General features: G+C 46.6%; 1 protein-coding gene across 1 annotated transcript in view; it reads left to right on the forward strand.

The window, feature by feature from the left end:
* The window catches only part of LOC144823553 (indolethylamine N-methyltransferase-like), an 86,712-nt gene that overhangs the window by 17,647 nt on the left and 48,485 nt on the right, over positions 1 to 20,580 (forward strand). Inside the window, exon 2 of the mRNA XM_078682167.1 lies at positions 8,091 to 8,298. Within this exon, the coding sequence (XP_078538293.1) occupies positions 8,091 to 8,298 (208 nt within the window). The remainder of the gene's footprint in view (positions 1 to 8,090; positions 8,299 to 20,580) is intronic.

The following is a 20,580-nucleotide window of genomic DNA, read 5'->3' on the forward strand; positions in this document are numbered from 1 at the left end:
AATGGAATGGTAGTCGTTTGCGATAGAACGAAAGAGAATAATTCCGGCCTTGACCCGCCTTCCGAAAGGGTTATTGAATTGGCTATTAAAGGTATGCGTTCCTTGGGAGCTATGGGCCCGGACGAGCTACCTATTTCTGTTTTAAAACAAAATAGTGTCCTCTGGAGTAAGATTCTCTTCCCTGTGTTTAAGTTTTGTTTTTTGCACAAAATAATTCTTCCCTCCTGGAAGGGGAGCATACTGGTCCCCCCTGTTTAAGAAGGGAGACAGAAATGCTCCTCAAAATTACCGTCAAATTGTCCTTTCGGACTCTATTGGCAAAGTTTTTGCTAAATGCCTTTTTCAGTTGATTAATTATTGGGTAGTGGAGAATAATATATTGCCCCTCGAGCAGACGGGGTTTCGGCAAAGGCATGGCACCATGGACAATTTGACTGCTCTGCAAGTTTTATCAGAGAAATACATCCGGATCCGGGGAGGGAGAATTTATGCTGCCTTTATAGACTTCTCCACAGCGTTTGACAAAGTTGATCGTCCTCTGCTGTGGAGAAAACTATCGGACCTTGGCATGCCAGCTGAGCTCTTGGACTTGGTCCTGGAGCTTCATTCCGATACAAGGTGTAGAGTGCTCTTGGGAGGGGAAAGAGGCCTCTCTCAAGCTATCCCGTCCGTCAATGGGTTGAGACCAGGCTGCCTGTTGGCCCCACTACTATTTTCCTTATATCTATCAGATCTTCCCCAGAGCTTATCGTCAAGTGATGGTATTGCCCCATACTGGGGGGCAAACCAATTGTATGTCTGTTATACGCAGATGATATATTAATTTTGGACTTTACGCCTAGTGGGTTGAATAATCGCCTGCAAGCACTCCATGGATTTGCAGAGACACACCATTTGAGGATACATGTGTCTAAGAGCAAAGTTATGTGTATTGTAGGAAGGAAAAAGCCAAAATATGGGAGTTTCTCCTGGAATATAGGGGGTCACGGGTTAGAAGTGGTTCAATCCTATGTTTTCCTAGGGAAAATAATTTCCAGTACGTTAAGTGACAAGGCCCATAGCAAACAATATTCGGAAGGGAATGGCTCATGGGAAGGGTTTAAACACCCTTTATAGATCTACTGGCCAGAGACATTTTGCTTATTTATTGGAGGTCTTTAGAGCTAAAGTCCCGGCCTCCCTACTATATGGTATCGAACTACTTGAAATGGGGAACTGGGGTTTTCTGAACACCACGGAAGGGAACATTTTACGGAATTTGTCCACGGTTAATACCGCTTGTAGTGTAGCAGCTCTTAGGCTGGAATTTGGCCTACGTAGTGCCTGGGTACAGGGCCTTGCTGCGGTAGTACGGTGGGTTTCCAGTCTGGCAAAGGGAGAACCGGGTACTTTAAGATATTTGATTCAAAAAGAACTTCATGGAACTCTAAAAGAGTACTCCTTAATTATAAAGAATTTTAGATTAGCAGCTGATCTCTTGAAATTAAATGAATCGACTCTTTTTTCTTTATCCGCATACCAGTTAAAATCCACCCTAAAACTGGCTTCATGGAAACTAAGTTTTGTAATGGATAGGGAGGCTCTCATTGCAAAAAGAGGTCCCCTACCAGTCATTAATTCCTGTCAAATTAGGACTATTCAACCTTATGTCTCCTGGAATCTCTCCATGGGGTACATCGTTTTATGTTCCATTTGAGGCAGGACCTACTCCCTTTAAATAATCTATTGTCAAGATGATATGGCTCATCAGTAATGTGCAATTTTTGTAATAACCCAAATCAGGATGTTAAGCATGTATTATTTGTATGTCCGGCTTTAAAACAACATCGTCTTAAATGGTTGAGACCTATTTGTTTAAGACTAAGTATCTTGTCTGCCCCTGCTTTCTTAGATGCTATTTGTAATCCGCCTAATGAGAGGTTTTGTTGTAAAATCTTTAATTTTTCTAAATGTTTTTTAGATATATATTAGTTGGTTCTCTCAAAATGCTCATTTGTTATAATTGTATAAATTCTAATAACCCAAATCAGGATGTTAAGCATGTATTATTTGTATGTCCGGCTCAAAAACAACATTGTCTTAAATGGTTGAGACCTATTTGTTTAAGACTAAGTATCTTGTCTGCCCCTGCTTCTTAGATGCTATTTGTAATCTGCCTAATGAGAGGTTTTGTTGTAAAATCTTTAACTTTTTTAAAACGTTTTTTTAGATATATATTAGTTGGTTCTCTCAAAATGCTCATTTGTTATAATTGTATAAATTCTAATGTTTGGTGATTTTACGTGGACCTCTGTTATGAGTTCCAAAACATAAATAAATAAAAACTTGAAAAACTTGTATGAGCAGTTACCTGATAGTGAAAGATTAAAACATCAAAAAATAGTCACCGAATAATTTGTTCTTTTTAGCTCAGCCTTTGATTCCACCTCCACGCTAAATGGCCACATCCCCATTGCACTCCGGATGACTGTATCCATACTTTTGTTAAGGCCCTTTGACCACTAAGAAAGTCTGTGAGGTTAGCATATTTTGTCCCACAGTCCATCAACATCACTATGTACCTTTCTTCTGTTTGTCACTTTGTCAAATTAACATGTGATCTGTATTTACTTAACACAGTGTACTATTCATCTGACAGAATTGTACAAAAACACTGTCCTCTGGTTTGAAAGGGGATTGCGAAAAAGAAAGTGATCTATACAAATGCTAAATTGCACTTTATTAGGATTCCGGGTTTAAAATCCCGGCTCACCCGCATGACTAATTGTGTGATTTACGGGAAATCAACTTACTTCATGAGTCTAGTTTATTTAGTAGTGCCATTTGAAAACACATTCAAGTAATTCAGTTCAAGATCAATCCAGTTTAAAACTTTCATTTGGTATATACTTCAATAGCCTGTAATGTTCCTTCATCCATAAAAATAAAATTGCCCATTGCAGAAGGGATACCTGACAATTTGCACGATTTGTTCACTCATGGCTTTGTCAGGGGAATGGTAAATAACTGTTTTAAGTTTCATGCTTAGAAACTTCCAATTCAAATAAATGTTAATGCAATGTTGTAAATTGATATACTAAACTGAAACACTTCCATGGTTTAAAGGAACACTTTCTATATTTTAAAGTCTGTATCAGGTTCTTATATTTCTTTGTTGTTTAATTTGTATTCCAAATATTTTGAAGGTTTGGCATGCTCTTTGGCACTAAGGGATGAGCCAGACCACTGGTTCAGGCTTTGTTTGACTGTAGAGCCATTTTAAGACATGGACAGAGTGGCCAATTGCCCAGAGCCCAATATTTCAAGAAGCTGTCCTCTAGCCTCCCTTCCTAAGCACTACCAATGGACCATCACATCAACGGAGCTTGCCAGGGTGGGAGGGTCCTGCTTATTCAACCACTGGACAGTGCCTCTTCTGTTTCTGGCCCCTCTGCTGAGACTAATCTCTAGCTACGCAATACATTCCAGTACTCATAGAGGGTCTATTTGATTTTAGGAATTGTCCTGCTTTGTTCTTCTCTTTCCTATTAATTCAGTTCTTAGGAGTTACCCTGGGAAACAGTTGACTGGATCTCCCATCTGAGCTTGACTTCATCCGGCTCTTTAATTCTCTCTCTCTTGTGATTGGGCTTTCAGTTCATAGATAAATATAAAATCCCTGAAACACACAACCTAATGCAGCAGTTAGGCCTTTCTGGTGCAGTGAGACTACAGACAAGTTGTGGGTACAGCACATCCTGACATTTGGTGCGCGAGTGTCACCCGCACCATCTGCTTTGCCTCATTAATATTTTTAGGTTTGATGTTTAGTAGAGGGACAGGTGAGTCAGATATGTTTATTCCCCTTGCCTAAACTAAAGGAAGGTAAAAAAGTCCCTTACCTTAATTTTTTCCAAACTGTTTACATACATATTCAAATGTTTGGAAACAGAATCAAAATGTGGCTGTTGTTTTCTGTTCAGTTTCGCTAAGCATTGCACAGTGTGCATGGTTTACCCCTCTGCTACAGCACGGCCTTCTAACTCTTAGTAAACTGTATCCGTTTTCAAAATGGTCCAAATCCTTTAACACACAACAGTTTAGTGATTTGTTAGCTGAATGTTTCAATCAATATTTAATCAATGTGGCAAAACGGGGGAAAGGGAAAGATAACGGCTCGTATGTACATTATATAGTACGTATATTTATTTTACCTTCTCAAGGTGTTTTCAAGTGTTAAGCAGATTTGCAGCAGAAAGAAAGGTGTCACACTGAATGCAGTTACAGAATATAGTTCAAAAGTTGAGAGATTGTAATTTGTATTAGTTGCATGCAATATGGGATACAGTTGAGAAAGCTTATCAATTGTAATTCTCAACCTATTACCCACCAGCTGTCATCATCAGACAGAAGGGCAGGTGCGGTGCAAGGTGGTGAAGCTAACTTGAAACTGTAGCAATGTTAGAAATGGGGTTCTCTAGTTTGCAAGGGTTTGCACCTTTGTCCAAATAGGGACCCTTCTTCCTAGTCAGGATAAGGGAATTACACTCCTAAAATAACCCCTGCTCACCCCCTTGGTAGCTTGGCAGGAGATGTCAGGTTTATCTGCATTTGCACAAACCAAACAGTAATACAGTGTAAGCACTACAGAAAGACACCACACGAGCTTAGAAAAATATCCAATATTTTTATATACTTAGAACAAGACCAAGGCCCAGATGTAGGTCGCCATTTACCGGTCGGTAACGGCCGAATTCGGCCGTTACCGACCGGTATTGTGGATTTGGCATGTAGGGGCATCTTGTTTACAGAATCGGTATATTTACTGATTCGGTAAATATACAGAATCGGTAAATTACCAAATCGGTAAATTTACCGATTCTGTAAATCAAGATGTAGGTGGTACTTCAAAGAGTCGGTATTTACCACCCAATCCTATTGGGTGGTAAAATACCGATCTCCAGTGTACATGCACATCTGTACATACAGACACACAGACATGCCCTTAGGGCATATATGTGTGCCACATGGCACACAAGCCTACAATTGGGGTGCTACAGGGTGTCAAAGTGACACCCCGTTCCCCCTGCCAGGATTCGGTATTTACCGATTCGGTAAATACCGAATCGGTATTTCCCATTGATTTCTATGGGCTTCAAAGCCCATAGGAATCAATGGGAAATACTGATTCGGTATTTACCGAATCGGTAAATACCGAATGTTACAGATTCGGTAATTGTTATTTAAAAATTACCTACATCTGCCTCCTTCTAATTTACCGATTCATAAATACCGAATCGGTAAAATTTGGTATCTATGAGTCGGTAAATTAGATTTACCTACATCTGGGCCCAAATCTGATAAATATCCAGAATACAGTACTATAAAAATAGTTAATACGCAAGATGTCTTTAAATTGCAAAAATACATTGAAAACACAGTTTGTACGAGTCGTTAGCTCGGTACGAGCCTACCGCAATGATGAAAACAACAGAGTCTCGCAGTTCCAGATGACCACGTCGATATGGGCCAGCAACAGTGTGAACAGACTTGTTAACAGTACCTTTCTTAGTGTGGCTCACGCGGAGGTGTAAGTTGGTCTTGGCACTCATCGCGGTTGCGATTCAAAGTGGCGCACGGTGCGGTGTACTCTTGATGCGGCGCGAGCAGCAACTCGGTGACGATCATCCAGATGGTGTCGGTGAGAATAAGGCTTGCGGTGCAGGGCGAGACAGTGCTCAATGCGGTGCTGGCAGGTTGCGGTGCAGGTGACAGAGCTGGTTGTGGGGTCTGTCGCGGTTATGGTGCAAAGTGGAAGCGGTGAAGGGCGCGGTATCCTCTCAATGCGATGCAGGCAGCTGCTCGTGATGATCATGCAGACGGTGTTGATGAGCCCAAGGCATGTGGTGCAGGGCGAGGTGGTGCTCGATGTGGTGCTGGCAGGTTGCGATGCAAGCGACAAAACCGGTTGGCAGGAATTGGCGCTGGCAGAGCCGGACAGCTGTGCGTGATGAGGCGGTCACGGGTTTTGAGCCAGCGGTGCTCATGTCGGTGAGACCAGGCCAGCAAAGTGAAGCAAGGCAGTACGGGCTGCGGTGCAACTCGATGCTGTGCAGGCAGCGGCTTGGTGCCGATCGTGCATACGGGGTCGGTGAGACCAAGGCCTATGGTGCAGGGCGAGATGGTGTGGCCTGTTTTGCCTTCAGGACACAAGGCCAGCGACAGAGTCGTTGACAGAGTTGGTCATGGTTCCCTCTTCTCTGTGGCAAGGCAACTGGAACAGTGGTTCCAGGAGCAGTACCCAGAGGTTGGTGAAGTCTTTGGAGTCCCTGAGACTTCTTAACAGGAGGCCAGCTTGGTTTCAGGCTCTTGGAGATACTCAGCACAAGTAGAGAAAGTTCAGTCCAGTCCTTTCACTGCCTAAGGCAGAAGCAGCAGCTTCAGTCCAACCCAACAAAGCAACAACACAGCAAAGGGGCAGTACTCCTCCTGGCAGTTCTTCCGGCTCTTCTTCTTGGCAGGTTTGTTGATTCCAGTGAGTTCTAAAGTCTTGGGGTCTGGGCCCCAATATTTATACCAGCAATTCCGTTGTCCTCCGAAGACAGAGGGGCCTGGGACTAGTTCAAACTAGCTTGGGGTGCATTCTGCCAGGGTGCACCTTCTTCCTTTGTCAGTGTGACCACAGACGCACCATAGGAGGTGGAGGCAGCATTGTGGAAGGCAAACTGGCCTATTCAGACCCAGGTGCTACTCCTCCCACCCTTCCATGTGTGGATGAGTCTATTTAGACCTGTGCTGACTCAGCCTGTCTCCTGGAGTCTCCCCAGCCCTTGTCACTCACAAACTAGACAGACAATACACAAGCTAGCAGAAGCAGGCTGGATGGTTAGGTCAGAAAATACCTACTTTCTAAAAGTGGTATTTTCAAATACAGAATGTTAAAAACAACTTCACTAAAAGATGTATTTTATCATCCTGAGTTCAGGCATACTAAACTCGAATTTCTACCATGTTCCCTGAGTCAGTTACGATTATAGGATGTTATAATCAAACTGCCCACTCTGGCCTATGGGGAACAGGTAGCCTTGCAAAAGTGAAAAACGAAGTAGGCTGCAATTCACTATCAGGACAGGCCACACACACACCAGGGTTTGTCCTACCTTTCACGTACAATGCACCCTGCCAATGGGGGTACCTAGGGCCTACCTTAGGGATGAGTCACATCTAGAAAAATAGAAGGTTTAGGGACTGGCAAGTGTATGCACTTGCCAAGTCGACATGGCAGTCCCAGGCTGCACACAGGCTCTGAAATGGCAGGCCAGAGTTACACTTTACGGGCTGTTTGCATAGGTGGCACAATCCAGTGCGGCAGTCCACCAACAGCATTTGATTTATAGGCCCTGGCGCTCACAGTGCACTTTACTAGGGACTGACCCATAAATCAAATAAGCTAATCATGGAAATACCAATTCTTAACACATTTTACAACAGGAGCACTTGCACCACTGATCAGCAGTCAAAACCGTGAGGTCAGAAAGCAAAAACTCAGGGGAAACACGCCCAAGTCTAACAGGCAAGCATACTGGTAACTTGGGGTGGGTTCAATGCAGCCGAATGAAGAAACACATCAGTCAAACCTGATTAGATGTTGTTGATTTGTCTTGCATTGTCCTTAGTGAGTTCTAAAATTATGAGCTGTTTTGAACTTTATCTCCTTGCTGTTCCTTCTTGAGATCTATTGCTCAGTCCTTAGGTAGAACGACGTCACTAGTGATATACATTTAAGCCAGAGGAGAAAAAGATGTTGAGCAGGACAGATGTGGAAAGCTCATTCTATACAGGTTTCAGGCAGGGCTCAGGAGGTGAACATCAAATATTGCTGTATTAAGCAGTGCATTCACCCCCATTCTCCTTTCACCAGACAGTCACCCACAAGTAACATCAAATACCTTTTTACTTACATAAAAAGGACTAAACGCAGAACTGTAGATACATGAAATGCACCGAAGACAATACGCAACAGATTGTTCATATACTCACATATCTTCTTTTAATTTTGAAATCAGTGTGCAAAAAATGCAGAACTCACAAGTTGTTTTGTCTGATAACAGGTGGCATAAAAGGGAGAGTCCTGTTTAGCTTAGCGTTTGGTCCAACGTTCTTGCAAGTCCTGCCAGCCTGCGAACATTTCGAAGAGATCTACATGGCAACCTCCTTTGAGGCCTGTGTAGCAGAATACCAGAAATGGCTGCGGAATGAGCCCGATGCATTTGACTGGACTCCACACATGAAACAACTTTGCACCTTGGAAGGCGATATGTATGTATGGAGTCTCAAACCTTTTACTTAAATTGTGTATTCTGTTGTCTCATATAAATTATTTTGGCCTGATTTATAGTTTGACGGATGGTACTTTCTCAAGGTGGCACTGGATCTTGCCTCTGTCATCCTGATGAACTACCATCAGTCTAAATTTAGAAAAGACCACGAGCCTAGCCTCCTCTCTGTAAATTCAAAGGGACATGTGTCCCAGAGTTTCTTTTCAAAGTACCAAATGTTTGCTGGATGTCTGTTGTCAGTTTGTATGGCAGTTCACCACACTTTTTAAAAGATTTTGCTTTTCGGAAACAAACTATGGGAGTTTATTTCAGACAAATAAAAAAAACGAATGACCTCTCACATTGTGAGAGTTTACTGCCAGAGTGTAGAGGTCATTATTTGTTTTTCTTTTCCTCACTCCTTTTTTTTCCTGGTTGTGAGGGAACAAAAAAAGACATTCCACCAGTCACCTTAAATAGGGTGGGTGGTTTGATATTCTTTCACGTTCTCCGTTGAACTGTTGTAGGTCGTTTTTAGACAAGAAGCCAGCAGAGACTCCATTGATGGTCCAACCTTCTCTATATGAGGTGGGAGGACTAATGATTTGGCCGACGGGTACTCTGACACATTTGTGATGGAGTACCTTGTCTGCCAAACTCTAAATCGAACTCTGGGACATAATATAAAGGACCGGCGTTAAAAGTATTGCCACTTTGGCAGCAGGAAACTGCTGGTAAAACGGCGATAATGGGCTTGATAATATGCCGTAGAGAATTCCAATAGAAGGCCATGTTAACACCATAACATGGGCTTCTATTGGAATTCTCTAATTCTCTACGGCATATTATCAAGCCCATTATCACCATTTTAGCGGCAGTTTCCTGCCGCTAAAGCGGCTATCATTTTAACGCCGTTCCTTAATAATATGCCCCTTAGTTTGTTATCCCATAGACTTCTAATAGAATTAACTTTTCTATAGCCCTTGCAAGTGGAGTTGTACTGTTTATTGGAAAAGTCATGAAGTTCAAGATACAGCCTCATATTTCTAGATGCTTCACAAATGCAGATTTCTTGCCATCAAATGCCCAGTGTATCTCAAATGCCAAAAACAGCATTTAATATGAGGGTCAATACATCGCAATTGTAAGAACAGTCTAATATCACAAGGCAGAGACTTATGTGCTCAGCTACAATTCGCAAATTCCTAACTAAAACCTCACAAGCTCAGCTATATTGCAGATATGTAGTGCTGTATTATGCTTTGTTAGTTGCCGAAGGTATCCTGATGCTGCTAAAAATGTACAGTGAAAGCATTACTTAATGAATATTTTTCTTGTCTTGTGAAATGTTGTCCACTCTTTGTCACTATGATAGCAACATTGCAGAAAAGTGGAAGCTGAGAGGACACCCTAGGAGATAGCCAAGAGGTAGTCATTCTTGCCCACTGCCCCAACCTTAGAACCTCAGCAGCTTCCGTCTTTGTGCCAGGGACCAAGGCTGTGGCATTTGTAGAAAGTCCCTGTTTGGCGTTTTCTCCCCAAAGCAGCCCCTGAGAATCCTGAACAATAGCTGGTAGTGTTAAAATCAAAGTACTGCCAATGATGTGCCAATCCTGGGTTGGCTATTGTAACCTCTATCAAGCCCTTAATGGCATCTCGGATATAGAAAAACACCTTGTATAGCTACTGCACATATGACACACAGGAAGAAATTAAAACAGTTCTTACATTGCAAACCAGTTTAAAAATGATAATGATTGCGTCTTCACATGTCCTGTAAATATCTGTATTAATGTGCAAATGTTACCTAAGGACCTCTTGAGTATTCTGAGAGGCTACTTTCCACCGCCATATATCATGAAAATCAGGTTGTGAAATAAGATGTGCATAGATGTCTCTTAGAAAAGGATATGTGGCTTCTCCGTTGCTTGGTTGCATATCTAGATAGATGTCTAGGGACACATCCTTAATGGCTTCTATGTTTAGACTGTGTTTTGGATTACAATTGGTAAACACTCAAATTGAAATAATTAACATATTTATTACATCCAGTTTAGTCTCCGGACAGATGAACATATGCTCTACAGCAGTAGAATCATTGGCTGCATAAAATGGTTTATGACAGAAGGGAGGTTAATAGTTAAAAAAACAAAGAGGCATATTACCAAGTGTTAGAACCTGGGGTAGCCTGGCCTAGGGCAAGACATACATTTCAGAGGCACAGTGTTAAGGTTGCAGACCACCCAAGAGTAAATCCACGCAATAGCACACCAAAAACAACACTACACCAAAATATAGGAAAATAAGCACTGCTTTATAAAAATAATATTCTCTTTGGTTTAACTCTCAATATTCACACAGGAAAAATTTACACTTAGTTCAGGAGAAATTATATCACTGTTTGTCTGTAGAAAGAGAATTACAACTCAATACATGTAACTTGTAAATATGCTTAGTCTTTCACCATTACTAAATTGACCTCTTATGCAGATTCCCTTTTGGAGAGAAAGCACAATACCTATTAATCAGGAATTTAATATAGTCTCTGCCAAGGTGCTAACTAGTCATCAACTTTACATCACTAGAGGTCTTAGCATTTAATTAAGCATAGTTTCTAAGCAGGTTCTATACTCTACAACTGGTCTCAGTAATTACAATAACACTTCTTATCTGCTATGCAAGTTCAATGAATTCCTGTAGTTCATTACGTTTAACAGGCACTATAACCATAACAGGCAGGTAACCTTTATGCCTTCTTAGGCCAGATAAGCATGCCTTGTACTTGGCTCTGGCTCCTCAGAGCTTCTATTCCACCCTGGGGGGCAACTGTCATGCACTGTCAAAAGTGAGGATTAACCCCTGTGCTCAGAACTCCCCAGAGGGCCCCACTCCTTACTGTAGCGTGGGGACGATGTTGTCCCAGTCCCCACGCGTCGCTGCTGACTTAAGGCTCCTTCGAGGTCCCACAGGCCTCACTCTACTCCCTCCTGCCGAGCCAGCTGCTTATTTGATGCTGGGGCGGGGGAATAGCGAAGCGCACATTTCAAAAGCTCCTTTCCGGTCAATTTCCTCCTCGCCGCTCCAGCTGCTTTCTTGATGCTGGGGCGGAGGAACAACAACGAGCACACTTCCAATGCCCCCTTTTCGCTTGCGCCAGCTCCTTTCTGAGGCGCTCGAGTGGGGGGGGGAAACCGAAGCCACACACCTCACCCTGGCCGGGGACGCGCTACTCACTGGGGCATGCGCGAAGCGCTCCACGCTCCTCAGCGGCTGCTCCCGCCTTCACTGATCTGGCTCCGCCTCACGGAGCCCGGCGGCGCCACTAAGCATGCGCGAGTGATGAGTGTCTCACCGCTTGAGACCGCGCTGTGCTTCCGACGCTGCTCTCCCCTCCCAGCACACTTGGAAATTGTCAAAGGCTTCCCCGGCTCCGCTCCTCACCTCAGGGCACTCGATTACAGCTCCAAAACGGCGCCGCTCGCCCTGCACCGGATTGGGGGGTTGGAAGGGCAGAACAGCCCGTTTTCTCCTGGCTTCTGCTACTCTCCTCAGTGGCGCTCCACCACAGCAGGTGAGAGATAACGCTCCAGGGGTTTACGAATTAGGGGACAGTCTAGAACAATTTACCAGTCTCTGGACTCTTTATGCTGGGCAGAGGACTGCACACCGCAGCGCTGCAGTCTCCTTCTCCTGAAGGCTTCCCCTGGACAATTTAGACAAGGGGCAAGCTAGGGGCCCAGGGTCTCCAGTAACTTCCCACAGCGGGGCCAAGACAAGTAACTAAAAGGGGAGTAGTGGGATGGAACAATAAGGCAGCTTCCCAGTCCGGGAGGTCAACCCTAAGTCTAACCTCTTCCCACCCTTAGCTACAGCCTGTCCTCCAGCTGACTTCCACAGGTAGACAAAATGGCTGCCCCGCATTCCGCCTTTTATAGGCTGCCCTTCAATGGTCCAGCATGGACCAGAAGGTTCTGGAATGCCCTATGTTAGGCTATGGCCAAGTCCTGAGTGCGACAGTTGGGGCAGTTGGAAGCCACCATTTTGTGTGGTTCCAACTTTCCTGTCAGAACAGGCCTCTGGGCCTGAGGTAAAAGACTATGGGGGGAAGAAAGAACACCTATCCCCTTGACCAACACCTATAAAAAGTAGTAGACACAAAAAATATTAAGGGTATGAGGGGCAAAAAGGGGACAAAATAAAGAATAATGAGGAGGGACTGCCCCAAAAAATCCAGACAGGTCTAACACGCGTCCCCCCCAGCTGAAAGTGGGGAGAACTACCCAACCCCTTGGGAGTCCTCTTCACTAAGGCGGAAATACCTGGAGAGACCGTCTGCATTGGCGTGGTCCACTCCAGGCCGATGTTCCACCCGGAAGTCCATTCCCTGTAGGGAGATGGACCACCTCAACAGCTTGGGATTTTCCCCCTTCATTTGCATCAGCCAACGAAGGGGGCGGTGGTCAGTCTGAACCAGGAAGTGCGAGCCAAAGAGGTATGGCCGCAGCTTCTTCAGAGCCCACACCACCGCAAAAGCTTCCCTCTCAATTGCACTCCACCTCTGTTCCCGGGGAAGCAGTCTCCTGGATAGGAAGACTACAGGCTGATCCAGGCCCTCTTCATTTAGTTGCGATAACACTGCCCCAATGCCATGTTCGGATGCATCTGTTTGAACAATGAACTCCTTGGAGAAATCGGGAGCCTTCAGGACCGGTGCTTCACACATAGCCTGCTTCAACTTTTCAAAGGCTTGCTGACAAGCCTTTGTCCAAACTACCCGTCGAGGTTGTTTCCTAGAGGTGAGCTCTGTGAGGGGCGCTACAATAGTGCCATACCCCTTCACAAAGCGACGGTAGTAACCTGTGAGGCCCAGGAAAGCTCGGACCTCAGTCTGTGTCTTGGGGGGTTCCCAGGCCATGATTGCCTCAATCTTCGCCTGCAGGGGCTGCACTGACCCCCTACCCACCAAGTGTCCAAGGTACACAACCGACCCCTGCCCAATCTGGCATTTGCTGGCTTTGATGGTCAATCCAGCTTGTTTCAGCGCCTGGAGAACTGCTTGCAAATGTTGCAAGTGGTCCTCCCAACTGCTACTGAAGACAGCAATGTCATCCAGGTAAGCAGCCGAGAAACCCTCCATTCCAGAGAGGACCTGGTTCACCAGTCGCTGAAATGTGGCAGGGGCGTTCTTGAGCCCAAAGGGCATCACACAGAACTGGAAGTGTCCCTCAGGCGTGGAGAAGGCTGACCTTTCCTTTGCTCCATCTGTCAAGGAGATCTGCCAGTACCCTGAAGTGAGGTCAAAGGTACTTAGGTATTGGGCAGCTCCTAGCCGGTCAATTAACTCATCCGCCCTGGGGATTGGATGAGCATCAGTCTTGGTAACTGAGTTCAGTCCTCGGTAATCCACACAGAACCTCAGTTCTGGTGTGGTGCCCGGTGGGGCGGCTTTTGGGACTAGCACCACCGGACTGGACCAAGGGCTGCTGGACGGTTCTATCACTCCTAGCTCCAACATCTTGGCAACTTCGCCATGGATGCTAGCCTTCACCTTGTCCGACAGCCTATAGGTCTTGGATTTCACTTGGGGGCTGTCTCCTGTGTCCACATCATGGGTACACAGGTGGGTTCTTCCCGGGACAAGGGAGAACAGCGAAGAGTACTGCCCCAATATCTGACGGCAATCCTCTCGTTGCTCAGGAGTGAGAGACGGGGAGAGAATCACTCCCTCCACTGACCCATCCTTCTCTTGACATGAAAAGAGATCTGGGAGAGGCTCGCTTTCTGCTTCCTCAGCACCATCAGTCACCAACTTCAGGATGACCTCTGGCCTCTCATGGTGGGGTTTAAGGCGATTGGCATGCAGCACCCGTAGGGGCTGCCGCGGGGTCTTAAGATCCACCAAGTAAGTGGCCTTACCCTTCTTCTCCAACACCTCAAATGGGCCTGTCCAACGATCCTGAAGGGCACTTAGCTCTCCAGGTTCCATCACCCAAACTTTCTGGCCAGGCTCGAACTCCACCGGGTGAGCATTTTGGTCGTACCATTCCTTCATGACTGCCTGACTGGCCTCCAAGTTGTCAGCAGCCTGCTTCCACAACTTGGCCATCTGGCTTCTGAAGGCCAACATGTAGCTCACCACATCCTGGGGAGGTTTTCTGGGAGACTTCTCCCATCCTTCCTTCACCAGGCTGAGAGGCCCACGCACAGGGTGCCCATACAACAATTCAAAAGGGCTGAAGCCCACTCCTTTCTGCGGCACCTCTCTGTAGGAGAACAGCAAGCAAGGTAGGAGGACGTCCCACTTCCTCCGTAAGCTCTCCGGCAGACTTCTTATCATGCCCTTCAGGGTCTTATTAAACCTCTCAACCAGTCCATTGGACTGGGGGTGATAAGGAGTGGTGAACCGGTAGGTCACCCCACACTCCTTCCACATGGTCCGCATGTAAGCGGACAGGAAGTTAGTCCCCCTGTCAGACACAACCTCCTTCGGAAATCCTACCCTAGTAAAGATTCCCATCAGGGCCCTAGCTACCACAGGTGCAGTAACAGTTCTCAGAGGGATGGCCTCTGGGTACCGTGTGGCATGATCCACCAGAACCAGGATGAACCTGTGACCAGCTGTTGTTGGTGGATCCAATGGCCCTACAATGTCGATGCCCACCCTTTCAAAGGGGGTGCTAACGACAGGAAGTGGTTCCAGGGGAGCCTTTAGCTTCACCCCTGTCTTCCCACTGGCCTGGCAGGATACACATGTCCTACAGTATGTGTTGGACGCCGCTTTCATCTGAGGCCAGTAAAAGTGGAGAACAAGCCGTGCAAAGGTCTTGTCCTGGCCTAAGTGTCCTGCCAGTGGTATCGCATGAGCCAATTCCAGCAGAAAGGCTCGGTATTGCTGCGGGACCACCAAGGCCCTTGATGAGCCAGGTAGAGGTACCTTAGGTTCACTGTAGAGGAGGCCATCCTCCCAGTAAATATGGTGGTGTCCCGTAGCATCACCTGCTGCCTGGGCTTCAGCCTGACGCCTCAGTCCCTCAAGGGTAGGGCACTCCCTCTGCCCCTTACAGAATTCCTCTCTGGTAGGACCTCCCTCCACATGCCATTCAGCAGGGATGGATAAATCCTCCAGAGAGTCTACTCCCCCCTCCATGGACTCCTGGCCTACCACCGCAGGTGGCCGATCTGTCCCATGGGGCGTGGAAGCCGAAGCAGGCTGTCCCTGTCTCCGTTTCTGTCCCTTTTTGGCAGCGGGTTGGGCCATTGTTCCAGGCTCCAACCCAGGCGAACTCCCTCTCCGGGCAGTCGCAGACCGTGTGCTTACACAGGCCCAGTCAGGTGTACCCAGCATCGCAGAATGCGTCCGGTATTCCACCTCTCTCCAAGTGTTGTGCTCCATGTCATTCCCCAACAGACAATCAACTGGCACGGCAGGGCTTACGGCAACTCGAAGTGAACCTGCAACCCCTTCCCACTCAAAGGGAACCTCAGCCACTGGATAGTGGCCCATTCTGCCGTCAGCCATCACGGCGGGGTGGAGTACATTAGGAACAACCTGCCCTGGAGACACCAGTTGACTTCTCACCATAGTCATACTGGCTCCTGTATCTCTCAGAGCCTCCCCTCTTTGGCCATTGATGGTAACCCATTGCCCATACTTTGTAGTATTTGGGGGCACCTGGATCTTTGGTACCATCTCCCGCTCTCCCAGGGACACTAAGGTGACACCCGCCCACTCACCCCCCTTATCTAAGGGCAACTCCTCCCCGAGCGCTACACTAGCTACTCTCGGTGACTTTCCTCCGGTGGGAGGGGGTGGTCTCTTTGGGCATCTGACATCTCCCTTATAATGTCCAACACCACCACATTCAAAACAGTGGAGAACCCTTGGCTGCTGGCTTTGACCAGGATTAGGGTTTCTGGGCGGGTTTGCCCTAGGGGTGAAACCTGCTCCCTTACCTTGGAAATTATTTTGGGGACCTTTGGAGAACTCCTTCTTTTTATCTCCTCCCTCTTTCTTCTGGGGGGCGCCCTGTCCGGCTTTTTGAGAATCCCCTCCAGTCCCCTTGGAGGACACCCGGGTACTTGCCCAAGTGTCCGCCTCCTCTGCAAGCTTCCGGGGATCGGTCAGCTTGCTGTCCACCAGGTGTTGGCGCAACTCGGGAAAACATTTCTCGAGGAGGTGTTCTTTCAAAAATAGATTGTACAGCCCCTCATAGTCTTTTACCTCGCTGCCCTTGACCCAACCCTCCAAAGCTTTCTTGGCGTAGTCTAAAAAGTCTACCCAATTCTGGGTACTCATTTTGTGACTTGCCCTGAATTTCTGTCGGTACCTTTCAGGGGTAAGTCCAAACTTTTTCACCAGTGCCACCTTCATGGCAGGGTAGTGGGTTTGCTCATCCTGCTCCAGAGCCAACAAGGTGTCTCTGCCAGCAGGTGGCATGTATTTATACAGCCCACCTCCCCAGTGAGTTTCTAGGATCCCGTGAGCCCTTAAAGAAACCTCGTAGGCGGCCAACCATTTGGCAATGTCATCACCTGGGGTGTAGCTAGCAATGACATCTTTGGGTAAATAGGGTCTGGATTCCCTGGTGTTCACTTTATTTTCGCTGCCACCATTATCAGGATTGGGAGACCTTCTTAGGACGGCTTGTAGGTCCATCTCCTTGATGGTTCGCTCATGAGCTAACCTCCTTTCCTCCCTTTCCATATCCATCCTAGCTAATTCCAGCTTCATTCTCCTCTCCTACCTCCTATCTTCCAGCTCGGCTTCAGTTAAACCCCTGTCTGAGACGCTGCTGCTTGCCCTTGAAGGTATCCTGGGACCTGTCAGCAGATTCCCACCTCCCACTTGGTTTAACAATGCAGCCTCAGTGACAGTGTCCCCGTCACCCTCTTCAGTTTCTGGTTCCTCCCTTAAATGAGCTTCCACCCATGCCCTTATGCTTGTCAGCAACTCTCCTTTCTTGGCACCTTTATTAAAAAATACCCCTTGATGCTGACACCAATCTCTGAGTTGGGCCACAGTATTGGCTTCCAGCTCTTTAAAATTCAACTCCATCTTTGCCATGGACTAAAATCACTCACAGGAGAAAACCACGAAGTGACCTGAGGTTAACCTCCACCCACCACCAGAAATAAATTTAGAAAAAACAAAATTCAAATTAGGAGGGCCGCAAGGAGAAAACTCCTGGTGTAGGTTAGTGTATTGCGTTGAATTACTAGTGAGTAGCTGCAACCAAGTCAGTAATCCCACCGCTAGGCACCAAATGTTAGAACCTGGGGTAGCCTGGCCTAGGGCAAGACATACATTTCAGAGGCACAGTGTTAAGGTTGCAGACCACCCAAGAGTAAATCCACGCAATAGCACACCAAAAACAACACTACACCAAAATATAGGAAAATAAGCACTGCTTTATAAAAATAATATTCTCTTTGGTTTAACTCTCAATATTCACACAGGAAAAATTTACACTTAGTTCAGGAGAAATTATATCACTGTTTGTCTGTAGAAAGAGAATTACAACTCAATACATGTAACTTGTAAATATGCTTAGTCTTTCACCATTACTAAATTGACCTCTTATGCAGATTCCCTTTTGGAGAGAAAGCACAATACCTATTAATCAGGAATTTAATATAGTCTCTGCCAAGGTGCTAACTAGTCATCAACTTTACATCACTAGAGGTCTTAGCATTTAATTAAGCATAGTTTCTAAGCAGGTTCTATACTCTACAACTGGTCTCAGTAATTACAATAACACTTCTTATCTGCTATGCAAGTTCAATGAATTCCTGTAGTTCATTACGTTTAACAGGCACTATAACCATAACAGGCAGGTAACCTTTATGCCTTCTTAGGCCAGATAAGCATGCCTTGTACTTGGCTCTGGCTCCTCAGAGCTTCTATTCCACCCTGGGGGGCAACTGTCATGCACTGTCAAAAGTGAGGATTAACCCCTGTGCTCAGAACTCCCCAGAGGGCCCCACTCCTTACTGTAGCGTGGGGACGATGTTGTCCCAGTCCCCACGCGTCGCTGCTGACTTAAGGCTCCTTCGAGGTCCCACAGGCCTCACTCTACTCCCTCCTGCCGAGCCAGCTGCTTATTTGATGCTGGGGCGGGGGAATAGCGAAGCGCACATTTCAAAAGCTCCTTTCCGGTCAATTTCCTCCTCGCCGCTCCAGCTGCTTTCTTGATGCTGGGGCGGAGGAACAACAACGAGCACACTTCCAATGCCCCCTTTTCGCTTGTGCCAGCTCCTTTCTGAGGCGCTCGAGTGGGGGGGGGGAAAACCGAAGCCACACACCTCACCATGGCCGGGGACGCGCTACTCACTGGGGCATGCGCGAAGCACTCCACGCTCCTCAGCGGCTGCTCCCGCCTTCACTGATCTGGCTCCGCCTCACGGAGCCCGGCGGCGCCACTAAGCATGCGCGAGTGATGAGTGTCTCACCGCTTGAGACCGCGCTGTGCTTCCGACGCTGCTCTCCCCTCCCAGCACACTTGGAAATTGTCAAAGGCTTCCCCGGCTCCGCTCCTCACCTCAGGGCACTCGATTACAGCTCCAAAACGGCGCCGCTCGCCCTGCACCGGATTGGGGGGTTGGAAGGGCAGAACAGCCCGTTTTCTCCTGGCTTCTGCTACTCTCCTCAGTGGCGCTCCACCACAGCAGGTGAGAGATAACGCTCCAGGGGTTTACGAATTAGGGGACAGTCTAGAACAATTTACCAGTCTCTGGACTCTTTATGCTGGGCAGAGGACTGCACACCGCAGCGCTGCAGTCTCCTTCTCCTGAAGGCTTCCCCTGGACAATTTAGACAAGGGGCAAGCTAGGGGCCCAGGGTCTCCAGTAACTTCCCACAGCGGGGCCAAGACAAGTAACTAAAAGGGGAGTAGTGGGATGGAACAATAAGGCAGCTTCCCAGTCCAGGAGGTCAACCCTAAGTCTAACCTCTTCCCACCCTTAGCTACAGCCTGTCCTCCAGCTGACTTCCACAGGTAGACAAAATGGCTGCCCCGCATTCCGCCTTTTATAGGCTGCCCTTCAATGGTCCAGCATGGACCAGAAGGTTCTGGAATGCCCTATGTTAGGCTATGGCCAAGTCCTGAGTGCGACAGTTGGGGCAGTTGGAAGCCACCATTTTGTGTGGTTCCAACTTTCCTGTCAGAACAGGCCTCTGGGCCTTAGGTAAAAGACTATGGGGGGAAGAAAGAACACCTATCCCCTTGACCAACACCTATAAAAAGTAGTAGACACAAAAAATATTAAGGGTATGAGGGGCAAAAAGGGGACAAAATAAAGAATAATGAGGAGGGACTGCGCAAAAAAATCCAGACAGGTCTAACACCAAGCAATAGCGATAATTATCGCTATTGCTTGGTTAGAGACAAAAATGTATCGCCGACCTGCGGCGATTTTTATCGCAGATAAACCTTGGTATTACCAAGGTTTATCGCAAATGCGATAAAAATCGGCCGCAATGCATGAATATCGCTGAAAAGTCAGAGATATTCAGGCATTACCGAGCTAATGCTCTTAGCCATGTTATCCACCTCCCATTGGATAACATGGCTAAGAACTGCTCAGGGCAGGTGTTAGTTTTTGGAGATATTCGCGCTTAGCGCGAATATCTCCAAAAGTTGGTAATAGGAGATAGCGATGTTAGCGACTGTTTCCAGTCGATAACATCTTGGCACGCCCACTTTGCATGTCATTAGTGATACATTTCTCTGACATGCAAAGTGGGGCCCAAGATGGTCGCTATCTCCTACTAGCTGTCGCTAACTGGTGTTAGCGACAGCTAGGTAATAGGGAGATCATTTTATCTCCGCTTTCTTGGCTTTTTAAGCCAAAAAAGCAGAGATAAACCCCCTTGATAATATGCCCCAAAGTGACGTTGTATCTAATGCCCCCTCCAAAACCCCAGATTGTTCACTCTTATTTAACGACTGTGTCTAATCCCCAGCATAGGTTTATTTTAATGAGGTTTCAAATAAATGATATTCCTTTGATGTCAGGTTATCCAAGTAACTTATATTCTGTAGATGACCTGACTCTATGCCCTTGTAATTGAACATAGTCACAGACAGATTTGCATATACTCGTTTCCTGCTCCATTTATAGAATCCACAGGAAGAGATTTACAATCCCCATTCTGTGAAAATATAATTTTAGTCGCTGTAGACCTGCCCTTCAGTTTTTTTCAGTTGTTGGCGGATCCTTTGATATGTTATTCATTGGCGTCATTTCATTGGGTTGCCATGAAGAATAGGAGCTCAGTTACTTC

The sequence above is a fragment of the Lissotriton helveticus genome, chromosome 3_1, assembly GCF_964261635.1.
Source record: "Lissotriton helveticus chromosome 3_1, aLisHel1.1, whole genome shotgun sequence".
Taxonomy (NCBI): domain Eukaryota; kingdom Metazoa; phylum Chordata; class Amphibia; order Caudata; family Salamandridae; genus Lissotriton; species Lissotriton helveticus.